At 43.0% G+C, this 13,151-nt stretch overlaps 1 protein-coding gene across 1 annotated transcript in view; it reads right to left on the minus strand.

Moving 5' to 3' along the window:
• Positions 1-5,728: 5,728 nt before the first annotated feature.
• The window catches only part of ACTR3 (actin related protein 3), an 859,006-nt gene continuing 851,583 nt past the window's right edge, over positions 5,729-13,151 (minus strand). The window contains exon 12 of the mRNA XM_044074929.1: positions 5,729-6,565. Coding sequence (XP_043930864.1) covers positions 6,470-6,565 — 96 coding nt within the window. The 3' untranslated portion in view covers positions 5,729-6,469. The remainder of the gene's footprint in view (positions 6,566-13,151) is intronic.

Here is a 13,151-nt window from a genome sequence, read left to right on the forward strand (position 1 = left end):
CCCCTCCTACCCCCAAAACTTGGGAGTTGCACCTACATTGACTCTTATTCATTAATGCCAAAATAAAATGTACAAGGGAAGCAGATATCCCTGTCGATATGGGAGTCAAGGTGGATGATGTTCATTCAGACTGTTGGTCAGTGCCGAGAGGGGTCAAATGCTGAATGAAGTAGACAGCACCAAAAGCAGTGCTGAGGGGTCACTGCACATGCTGCTGGTGAGTTGACTGTATCAAGAACCTGAAACTCTGTGGCCCTTTCCGCTAAAAGACTTTGCAGAAAGACCAACAGAACAGATGAGGACATTGACACCAAGGAGAAGTGCCCTGACTATGTTCATCAAAGTTTGCAGTAGTAATGTTGGCTCCTAAACATCTGGTGCTGGGTCAAGAAAAGATGATGCTCCTCTTAATCTGACCCTTTACTAACATTTTCATCATCTTGACCCAATCCAAATGAACAGAGTATTTGGCAGTACCTGGCCAAACCCACTGAAACAGAGGACGAAGGCATGGCCTCCAATATCTGAAAAGTTATCTCCTTTGATTCCTGCAGGACAAACTCAAAATGGGTAATATGGAGCTAGAAGTCTGAGGGAAGCTCTCTCCACTGGGGGACTTAGGGGGATGGGTGGGCCTAATTATGTCCCTAATACCTGGATGATCCTCAGCATTCATCTTTTCTTTTCCTGGTTTAGCTTCCCTAAGGAGATGCTTTTTTAGAATAAGCTTAATACACCTTTCTTGAAGTATTTTAACACCATCAGAAATGTCATACTTAATGCTGGAACGTTTTATAGTCCATTTTTTCTTTTATGTTCTTTATCCCTTAGCCCCCTCCCGACCAGCTGGCCTATACATTACCCATGTGGGGCTGAAGGGCATACAATGAGCTGTTCACACTGGCCATCCTTCACTTCTGCAAGGGACTTGGTCTGCCTCTCCCCCATTTCCCTAATTTCCAACAAAGAAATCATACTTCCCTTTGTGCTCTCTGACCAGCCACTGCCCTTTCCATACCATCCTGCCAGAAAGGCAGGTGTGCCATGCCACTCGTGTCTCTTTCTTCTCTGCCTGTGTCCTCCAGTGATGGAGCAGCTAACTGAAGCCCAGTCACCTGGGCCACGGTAAGTGCTTAATTCTTCTGTGCCATGAAGCCAGGCTATGGCTATATTTATAGTATTTTTTTTAAATGTTTAGACCTTTTCCTTATCTTTTTCATCCTCTCATTAGAAAATCACAAAACAGCACTACCTAAACCAGGCCAAAGCAGAAGGCTGACAAAGGCAGAAAGTAGGGGGGGGGGGAGAAGTTACCTCAACTAACTCTTACTAAACAGCTAAAATGAAAACCCAAACAAATCCCCAAATTATCTTCCTAGAACTAGGTGATAAAGAAAAGAAAATACTCATCTTAGAAAACATATCCAGTGCTGACACAGTTTAGTCTCGTCAGCCGTATATTAAAAAAAAAAAAAAAAAAAAAAAAAAAAAAAAAAAAAAAAGATTCTGAAGAGTGGAGGAAGTGAAGTGCTTCAAATGAGTTATGTTAGGAATTTTAAGCCTGGGAGACTTTGGTAGGTGCTGAGTTGGCTGCTGCCTTCAGGAACCATCTCTGAAGTGGAAGCAGATGGACTGGACCTTGTTAGATGGTCTGTTTGCAAACTGGCCTCCCCTACCTGCCCTCAGCAAATGAAATTAGTTGAGGATAATTTTCTAAATTGCTTTCTTTTCTACAAGCAATCTTGGTTGCCTATGCATACCAAACTAATATACAGTCATTTTCCCATTGAGCGATAGGGGAATAGAGGAAGATGGACAGACTGGTTCAGTGACAGTTTTGTAATCACTTTGGGCATAAAAATTGTATTTGTATGTAGAGTTGCTTTATCCTTATAGAAACTTTACTGAGGTGTTAAGACAACCCTGTTTTGTAAAGCTCTGACAGGTACATGAGAATTAAGTGTACAGGTTGCTGCATTTGGATTATAACCTCATTTATTGCACCAAAGGGAGTATCTGTTACATGTATCCAAGTAAGATTTCCTTATGTTTGGTTTCCTAACCTCCTCCAGAAAGGAAAGCAAGTCATCTGAAAATGTGCCTAGAGGAATACACCCTGAGTGAATCCATGAGATGAAGTAACTCGTCACACAAACCATGTAAAATGCTTCTGGCTAACACAAGGAAAAATTTCATGTACTGGGATTAGGAGCTTGAATCCACACCTAACTCAACCACCAGGTGCCAAGAATGTGCTGTGCTCCTTTCCTGAGCTCATGAGACATGGACTCAGTGAAACAAAAAAAAAAATGAACAAAACATCCCAAGCTGCAGAAAGAACCATACTGTGTAAGGAAAGCTATTTTTTTTATTGCTCCACCTCTGAAAACTCAGTTGTGATACTACCTCTGATGCTCAGCTCCAGAAGAGGACTGGGAAGAAGTTCAGCATGACAGCACATTCCCATCCATATTTATGTGAACCTGCTAAAGTGAATATCCAGACCACTGCTCTTAACTACAACTGGTCAAGAGCAACCCTTCTGGGGAGGGTGACCAAATGACTCAGAAATGAAAGATTAATAGGTGTGTACTAGGCTAATGGCCCTGGAGCCTTTACAAGCCTAGCCCATAGAAATGCCCTGGCATTGTGCTGCCCAACGTTAGTTCCCAGTGCCTCTATCAAGCAGAGCCACAAGAGTGATCTGCGGTGTGACAGGTTCATGGGTGTGTACTGGGATAAAACTCATGCTGGAATTGCTGGGGATTGAACCCAGGACCTCACACATGCGAAGCACATGCTCTACCATTGAGCTACATCCAGAAAATTAGATAAGCTAACCCCATCACCACAAACTCTTTATAGTCCCCAGCAATATTTACATCCTCTTCAAGCAAGTCATACCATGAGGAATGCAGCCTCAGTCTTTCCCAGAGTGCACATACAGGATTGCATTTAGGTCTCAAACGGCATCCACAGAAGGCCTGGGCCCCCACAAAAGACAGTAGCAACTGGCAAGGGAAACGCATAGATCTGCAAGTAAAAATAAGTCAAACTGAATAGGAGCTAGAAGGACAGCCTTGAAAAATGTCAACCCCCCCCCCCATTGAAATGCCAGTCCCTGGAAATCTTCAAGATGGGCTAATCAGAAGCCAGTCACATCAAATAAGGACATACAAAGACTACTTCTGGCAGGCTTTGGCCACGGTAGGAATAACAATGAAGGCCCTGGGCTCAATCTCAGAATGCAATCCTTTGCTGGTAGTGATGTTCATCCCTAGAAAACCAGAGGGCACAACTGTGAGGATCCCTGAACTTAAAATGCCAAAAATGTTCTAATGGCCAATCAGTATCCAGGCCCCCTTGCAGAGGGCAGGACTCAAGAGTTTCCTCTGGTCAGCGGGGAAGTTTAGCCCAAGAGCTGGATGAAAATACTCCTCAGATTCTACTGAAGGAAGAAAGCTGGATTCTACCCTTCTAGAAAATGAAGAGCCTCTACTGCTCGCCCAAGCTACAGATTCTGGGTTCACACCAAGAGCTCTACCTAGCAGAACTGCATGCAGAAGATATGAGACAAAGGAAACCAGAGGACAGTGGTATTGACCAAGATTAGCTTGATCCAAAAGATGGTTCTCTTGTTTCACGCGAACTGGGGGGGGGGGTCAAATGACCCCAGCCAATCCCTGACCAAATTTTTAGCTGCATTTAGTTGGCTGGAAGATAGATCCACTCTACGGATTCCAAACATGGAGATAAGGAGGCCTTTTTCTGTTTAGAAGAATGGGGCATAAAATGATAGGAAACAATCTCTGTGATAAGATCTGGTTTCTTGTATGAAAGACAGAGATCTTGGGAGGTCACCCTGAATGGACAAGTCCAGAATACTGCAGCTAAGAAACTCTTCAAACAAGGACAATCTTAGCCACATCATTCGGAGCAGGCAAGCATTCAAGACTTCAAGCCCTAGTCAAGGCATCAGCACAATGCAAGCTCTAAAGAGCTATAACAGAGCCTGAAAAGCCATGGACTGCACCTGAAGAGATTCCCTGTTGATCCCAAACTCCATGAGGTCCATAAACTTTTAAACCGATTCTATCAAGAACTAAAATTCATAAAGGTGACACGCACAGTTGCTGTACATGCTCCAAGCAATTAAGTCAATAACAGGTGATGGGAGAAACAACTAGTGGTCCTTGGGACCACCGGAGGTATACACAGACCACAAAGGAGTTAGCTTTAAGAGGTTTCAGACAGCAAATCACTCAAATTGTTCATTCCACTTTACTAGGTGTTCAGCCTTTTTGTACAGCATCTCAATAGTCTGAAGATACCTTCAGGTCTCCAAGACTATTAGTTCAAAGGGGATGGATGAGGACAACATGATGCCAAATGATTCCTTAACCATGGAAGGGAGCAGAGTCCAGAGCACAGCTTAGCTGACCTCTTGAGCAATAAGGAATCCACAACAGGGAGTCCACTCATTGGAGAGAACATATAGGAGAAGGGTCAATTGCTCGACTATCTCAAACAACTGCCTCAACCCTGAGGCTCCAAAAAACAAGAAATGCTAAGAGGTTGAAAGCCTCATTGTCCAAAAAACCCCCCATACTTGTGTAAATGTGAGCATGGTTAAGCAAAAAGCCCATGTTAGGCAAACTAGGACCTCAAATTATCATGCACAAGTCATACATGGCATGTGAGGGAGAGGAAACTATGCTAGTCCTGGTACTAGCATCACCACAGAGTTCTTAAGGTTGTGACCCACTTTATGACAAACTCTCACCAATAAACAAGTGCGGTTGCTGCTGCGCAATGGATCCTCCTCAACTGGAACCAAACAACCCTTTAGGGCTGGGCACTCTAATGAGACAAAAACCAACACCAAGAAATGCTGATCCATACCTAGATGGGTCAAGGAGCTGCTCTACAGCATCAGGATAAATGGCTCCAGGTCTGAGTCTCCTAATCTTAGGGTGGGGTGAAACAAACACTCCTGAATGCACAGCTTCCAGTGAGAGTGGGTGTGCCTCTCCTGCACTTCTCCTCTGCCACTATAGAGGTTGGTCAGAATGAGCTCAATTACCTGCTTGTGGAACAGTTCCCTTCCTGCAAGGATAAAGCAAGATGTTGCCTTACCTCTAGGAGAGCTAGACTGTAACCAGTCCTCCAAACCAAGTTCCCAGTGAAGAAAATGTAGTCTCCCTTTTAGGGCCATGAGATAGACTCTTCTTACTAGTCCTCTGAAGCTTGCTCTTCCTGCCTTAAACCAAGTCTTTAGTCAAATTTCAAAACCCACAAAAAGAAATGGAAGAAATGGTCTGATGAACACATGAAATTTACCAACAGCAGGAAGGAGTGACATCCAAACTATGTGAAAGGGAAAAGAACTTACAGAGATCATAACACTTGCATTGTTGACATGTTACAACACAGTATACACTATCAATGTGCACGCAGGTCTCCATGTTTGGGAAATTCTGCAAAAAGATAACATTCTGGCAAGTAGAAAGACTGATCCCAAACACAGAACCATCAGGGAGGGTTATTAATTATACCTGAGTAACACAACATAAACCTGCATGCATACAAGTTTAGGCACTTCCTAATGAATAAAGATACAGGATTAGACAAACATATCAGCTACTTTTCACCTAAGATTAAGCAATTAAATAGTCAAAACTACAAAATATACAACATAAATTCTACAGTAAAAAAAAGAGACCAAATATTACAAACAACTGTGTGTCTTTATTGGAATGGCTCAAACCAGCCTCACAAGGCTTCAGAACTACAATACTGGTCCAACAGATTTTTTTAAAACTTTTTTCTTTCTTTTTTGTAGCAAGAAACAGGAAATAGAGTATTGAGAAATCTGAAAGCACTGACAGGCGGTGGATTAGTTGAGGAACATTGTTTCTTAGTTCCCTAAGCACTTGCAAAGTCAGCTGGTATAAAACAAGGATGTTTCTGGCTAGTTACCTTTAACATCGGAAATGTCTTGTTAGTTATATTACTGATATTTTTAATACATACCAGTTATTTATATTTAACAATTTCTCTGTGATGGTATACATAAAAAATTAATATGAATTATAAACAAGCTCTTGTACTGTACATACAAAGGAGCACAAAACAAATCATTTTTAAGAGTTATCTCTACCCAATCAGAGCCCTTCTAGTCTCACACTAGTCAATATACATCAGGGTGCAAGATAATTTAAAATCATTGCAGAGCTTTGTAATAAGTTCAAAATGTTCAACATAAGGGGAAAAAGCATTCAATCCATCTGGATTAGAGCCATACTCCACCTGATGATGCTGTTACTACATCTGCTGAGCTTAATTGTGTTTGGTCTGGCCTCCCACAAAATAATCAAACTGTTTACATTATCGCAAATACAAGCTATCCAGACAGTACAGGAGTAAAAGATGTGTACATCACGGCCTAACGAAAGTACTGAAATTTGCTTTATGACATAACTCCAAATACAGGATTGTGGCGACAGATACTTGGGCCAATCTCTTCATAATCTTTTTTGGTGTGGCACACCTGGTAAAACTCCGGCTAAAATAGAAATATTATAACAACTATTAGTTAAAATATGCCAATAATAATAATAATAATAGTAAAATTTTAAGATTACAAAAAGCAATGCAAACAAAAAATGAATCCAAATGCATATTACAAAAGTGACAGGACTTATGGTCTTAATTTTCAGCAGAATATTTTACAGAAAAAAGTGCACAAAGAAGTTATACACTTACATAACATTCCATGTGTGTTGCCCATCTCAACCTTTATTCTCACTTATGGGTCAGATCCGATCCCTTGGATCTGTCTCGGCCTTTTCAAAAGCTCAAGGCCTTCAGCAAAGCTCATGGGCATTGTTCTTTACCCATAATGCAACTCTCTGACTTCCTTTCTTGTTTGCCCTTGACAAGTCAAACAGTGGCAACCGCTTTCATAGATTAACCAAAAAACAGTTTTGAGGCTATAGAGTCCTCCAATACCCAATTAGTACTACTCAGTCTCCCAGGAGTATAGGCAGAGGGTATTGGTGGGTTAGTTGTGAGAATAAAGGTTGAGATGGGCAAAACACATGGAACGTTATTGTTAAGTACACAACTTCTTTATGTGATGTTGTCAAGCTCGCCTTTGTTCTCACTGATGGGACCGTGTCCTAAGTCACCTGATTCTTGGGTGGCTCATGAGAGAATATTCCTCAGAACTATAGAACTGAAAGATGCTCTACTCCTAGAGGCAAAATAAGTATGAGATTTTGCCCATTTCACTGCAGCACAGATGTTATCCAAAGGTAACCTAGCTTAAAAGGCTGCAGAAGTAGCTAGCGACCTAGTGGAATGCGCTTTAACAGTTAGGAAGAGGTTTGTTTTAGAACTGTAAATGAAAGATATATGTCGTGAAAGCCATTTGGATAAGGTAACTTTGGACACTGGTTGGCCTTTTCTAATATCAGAATAAGAAATAAACAGTTGATCTGACTTTCTTATTCCTGAAGTTCTGTGTAGGTAGAAATGTAACTGTCTATGAACGTCCAGAAGATGCAGAGAATATTCCCCTTTATTTTGGAAGTTTGGGAAGAAAACTGGCAGCTCGACAGATTGGTTACTGTTACTTTCCGACACAACTTTGGGTAGGAATGAGGGGCTGGTGTGTAAAGAAACTCTGTCCTTATGAAATACTACGTATAGTGGCTTGGCAGATAAAGCTTGTAATTCAGAAACTCGCCTTGCTGAGGTAATAGCCACTAAGAGGAGTGTTTTCCAGGAGAGATGCTTCAAGTCACAGGTACCAGATGGTTGAAACTGAGGACAGATACTGTTTGACAATACAATACAAAATTCAGACCCCAAGGTGGTGACGGATTATTGTATGGAAGTCTTATCATTGTAGTTCTTTTCAAGAATTCCTTATAAAGTCTGTTCGAAAGGATTCCAGAACCATTTTCTCCTATATGAAAGTTTGAAATTGCTGCCAAATGAGCTCTAATAGTGGCTGTAGCAGCACCCTCATTGAAAAGTTTTGCCAAAAATTCTAGAATGGAATGTATGGGTGCAGTAAAGGGATCTATCTTATTGCTGGCCCATGAAACAAATCTTTTCCATTTACCTTTGTACAGTTTACGCGTAAACGCTTTATGGGAAGATGTGTTTTACTGGAGAAGAAAGGACAGGAAACCTGGCAATCAGGGGAATTGGAGCAGCCAAGCTGTCAGATTGAGACTGTACAGATTGGGGTGAACCATCCCTGACGAGTGAGTCAGAAAGTCCGGAGCAGGGTCCAGAATCTATGGTTCGTCCCGCAAATGAGGCTGAAGGAAGATGAGCCAAATTTGTCGAGGCCAGTAGGAAGCAATCAGGATTATTGTCTCCAACAAACTTGCTTTCTGCAAAAAATTTGTGAATTAGAGGAATTGGTGGCAAAACGAAGTCCCAGGGAGCCATCGTGAACAAGTGCATCACTTGGTGACTCCGCCGTAGGAGGGATCAGGGCAAAATAGTTGCTGCATTTGGCACTGGTAGGCGAATCAAAGAGATTGCAGCAAGGCTGGCCCCATTTTCGGAAGATGTGTTCCGCAACTTTCTGAGAGACCACTCATGCGGCAATAAAATGACTCCACTTAATTTGTCTGAAATTACGCTGGATTTCCCCAGAATGTGCATTGCTATGAGAAAGCGGTTGGAAGTTGTTGCCCATTGCCAGCCGCTCAGGGCTTCGACAAAGGGGGTAAGATCTGCCCCCCCCCCACGTTTATGTACCAGACCACACCCATGTTGTCCGACTGTACTGCTATCATTCCTAGAAGGAGGAAGTCTTGAAATGGTTGCAGTGCCAAAAGCACTGTCCTCATCTCCAGGAAGTTTATGTGCAAATGAGCCTTGTGTTGTTACCAGATGCCTTGAATTGTCTTCCCGAGATAATGCCCCCATCCTATCTGGGAAGCGTCCATGATCACTGTGGCTTAGGGTTGAGGGGAGGATAAAGGGATGGCCTTGAGATACCAGAGGAGAGTAAATCCACCACTGGAGATTCTTTTAGCAGGAGTTGGTTATCCTGATTTTGTGCGTCATAGGAAGTGTTGAAAGTAACCACTGAAGAATGCTCATGTAAAAGTGAGCTAGGGAAATGAGACCTATCGAAGCAGCCATTTTCCCCAGTACTTGGAGAACTAGCTTGGCAGATGCTAGTTTTTTTTCTGATTAGCAGTCTGACAATGGTGAAGATAGCAGAACTTCCACAAGACAGAGTAGACTATTATTGTAGTTATGTTTATGTCTGCTCCTATGAAGACCGAGCTCCAACATGATTCTAGTGCAGATTTTTCATAATTTATGGTAATACCTAGTGAGGAACAGAGTTGCAGAGTGTAGTCCCTGGCTTCTAGCAGGAGATGCCTGATCATAGTGGTTATAAAAGTAAGTTGTCCAGATATGGAAGCACACAGAATCTTCGGTGTCTCAGGTGAACTGCCAGTACTGCCATGCATTTGGTGAACACTCTGGGGGCTATAGTGAGACCAAAGGGCAGAGCTCAAAACTGGAAGTGGCTGGCTCCTAGCCAGAAGTGCATGTGCCTTCTGGATTGCCTTTCCATTTGTATGTAGTAGTAGGCATCCTGAAGGTCTATAGAGCACATCCAATTGTAGTTTTCCAGAAATGGAAGTATCGACTGCAGTGTCACCATCCGGAACTTGGTCTTTTTAACAGACTTGTTCAAACAGCTGAGATTCAAGATGGGTCTTCAGTCCCCCGTTTTCTTTGGAACTAAAGAATCTTAAGTTCCGGATCCTCTTTGGCCTGCGGGGACTCCTTGGATGACTCTTATCAACTTTTGAATTTCTAATGCTGGTTGTTCCTTCTGACTGTGTGGAACGTCTGGAAATGACTTGCTTGCAGGAATGGGGAAAGAGAAAGAAATAATATATCCCCTGAATATTATGTCCTACACCCATTTGTCGTTTATTTTTTGCCAGGTTTCATGATGTTGAGACAATCGTCCCCCGACTGCCTCCAGAGGATGCCTCCACAGGAGAACAGTCGAGCACCCCTTCAGGAGAGGTGAAAGGGCCTACCAAAGAAAGATTCTCTGAAACCCTGTTTCTGCGGACCTCCCCTGCCGCAAGTTTGGCGTCTTCCATTATTGTTCGCCCCTCTGCCTCTAGGGGAACTTTCACAGTGTGTGTCCTGGAAAGACTTTTGTGATTTTCTGAACCACATCTTCCCACTACCTCTCTCACCTTTGGGAAAAGTTCTGGTAAGTATGGAAAAACATACTCCAATGACAGACAAGGTTCTTGCCTTCCAGTTCAAACCTGGTAAGCATTTCCTTTACTTTAGGCCCAAAAAGAGATGAGCCATAAAAGGGGACATTAATGAGGGAAGACTTGAAGGGCTCTGTGAAATTGCAATGGCACATCCAGGCCTGCCTCCTGAGTGATAAACCTGAACCCGCAGCCCTACTCGTTCATCCACTGTACAGGATACGAGTCTCATTGGACAGTTTATAACTGAATTGAGGGTGGTGACCCGAGAGGTGACCTTATCCACTGCCATGTCAGCTACATCTCCTTGGAGGGAGTCTTAAAGTTCCTTTAACAGATCCCTCTGTAATCTGGTAAAGTGGGGCAAGTAGTTCAGCGACCCAAAGGCAAAGGTCGCTGATGAAAAGATGCACTTCACATACCTATCCATGGTCCTGGAATCCTTACTCAGAAGATGGATAGAGGAACTGGTCTCAGAAAGTTCCTTTTTAGTGGCCACCACTATGACCATGACATCAACTGCTACACCTTTAGTTAAAAAAAGCTTGTCTTTGGGGGCAGTGATGTACTTATTTGGCCTCTTAGGAGTTGGTTCTATGGAATCTGGGGTCTCCCAAGCCCTCTGAGAGACTAACTCAGTAAGCTCATCGGAAAGAGTGGTCACCCAGGAGACAGGGAGCAAGACCTGAAAGCCTTCAGGTATACAAACTCCTCAGCTGAAGGGAAGGTGGACTGGCAGTCAACTCTCTGCTTTAATATTTCCAGGAGGTTTCCAAAACAGACATCTTCAGGAGGTGACCATGGGGACACTTTCTGCATCATCGAGGTTAATATCAGATGTGGTCAAACCCTCTGGGGAATTTAAATGCTTCCTCTTGCAGGTCCTCTTCTGAAAGACCTCCTCAATGGGGTAGTCTGGGGAAGTTTTAGAAGAGGAGGGGTGCCCCCTGCTGGACATCCTGAGACCTGGGGTCTCCCCGGTCCTGTGGAAAGGGTACGTGAGAAAGCAAAGACATCTGCGAAGAACTGGGAGGACGATCCGAGACAGGATGCGTCTTAGACAAAACCCTCCTCATCATCTCAAAAACAGTCCACCCCTGCTTCAAAGAACACATTGGATCAGACAAGAGTTGTCTGGGCCAAAGGAATCTCGGAAGCAGAAGACGGAATCTCCAAAGCAGGGGTAAGAGATGAATACACCTGCGCCAAACCCGCAGAGGCAAGGTCGGATCCGGACAGATCTGAACCAGCTCCACAGACGCTACCAGAGTGTGTTGGCTCCTAGAAGTTTCCTGCTACACATGAGCAGAAATGCTCAGGGCAGACATCAGATCCTAAGAACCTATGGGACCCTGACCAGATACAGACAAATTGGACATCAGAATCTTCTGGCAGGGGATGAATCAGAGGAGGAAAAGGAGCCAATGGGAATGATTTCATCTGATACGATTCCTTTGGGTTCGGATCCAGTAACAGCTTGATCAAGGCCGGTGTCTTTAGGAGCCCCTGCACTACCCTATCCACATAATCATCAGACAAACACCTGGTCGAACAAGTAGAAAGGGTTGGAGACTTTGATCTTGTCAAAAAGGGGGATGGGAGCTGAGAGAGTATTGGTTCCAATGAAGGGGAATGGCTCCTACATCTAAATTCTGTAGCTCCCGAAGAGGTCGGAGCCAAGGGTTCTGGCTGCTCCGACGAACTCTGATTCAGAAACAACTGTCTGCTCCAAAGGTTCTGTTGGAGCAGACAGTCTAGGAGTTTTCTTATTTTGGCTCTGTGGAAGACTTTGGCACCGAAGAACATTTTCAGACTTGTCAGACTTGGTAGTAGTAGTGGATTCTGGCGAGATAGCCTCATTGAGAGGGGTTTTCAGTAATCCCTTCAAACTAGGTTTATTTTTGTGCTCCATAAGAGCCCTTTGGTTAAACCCATGGCATACGGAGCAAGACTCTTGCAGGTGAAAAAGCCCCAGAAAATATACACACCAAGTGTGAGAATCACTAATGGGCATCTTCTTCCCACACTACTCGCATTTCTTAAAGCCTAGAGGTTTCTCTTCCTGCTTTTGAGACATTTTAAGCACTAACAAAAACAAAACCAAAGAAGAATTAGCATCCCCACACACACAGAGGAGCAAGCACACTAGAAAGGTCCTCTAATTTAAACGGACGGGAACAAAAGACTTGATAGCAAGAGACTTTTTTTTTTCTTTTTTCTTTCTTTATTTATTTTAAGAAATCATCCCCTAAATGGAACAAGACAATAAAGGTGGAAGGGAATAAAGGGATAAATGTCCTCTTAATTTAAATGGACGTTAACAGGGAAAGTAAAGGGGCCAACACTCATTCTACACAAGCGGAAAAAAGAAACTGGGTAAGGAAATGTATACAACTATAGAAAACTAGTTAATGATACAAGATACAGTTTTGAAAAAGGGTGATATCAACAAAAAAAAGAAATCACTCAGCTCAGAGATTGCTTCAGAACCTCCTTCGCAAAGTGGCAAATGTGATCTGAGGAAGTTAGTGAGTTGCATTGTGGGTAAGTAACAATACCCACAAGCTTTGGTGAAGGCCTCCAGCTTTTGAAAAGGCAGAGACGGATCTGACCCATCAGTAAAATACCAAAAAAAATATCAAACACACACTACAGCTCAGAACAAAAACATGAAAAAGGAAAAAAATATATAAAGCCACAATCTAATTATTTTTAGATGGGGTTCATTATTTGTCACAGACTCTTCAGACAACTGCAGGGTGCATCAATACCCGAAATGGAAAGACTTCGAATAACAGGAGTTAAAAAGAAAGACTGTGAATGTGCGATGGTATGAAGCAGCACACTTATGAGTTCTTTACCTCTAAT

This window comes from Protopterus annectens, chromosome 6.part0 (genome assembly GCF_019279795.1).
Source record: "Protopterus annectens isolate FY-2018-M chromosome 6.part0, PAN1.0, whole genome shotgun sequence".
NCBI classification, from domain to species: Eukaryota; Metazoa; Chordata; order Ceratodontiformes; family Protopteridae; genus Protopterus; species Protopterus annectens.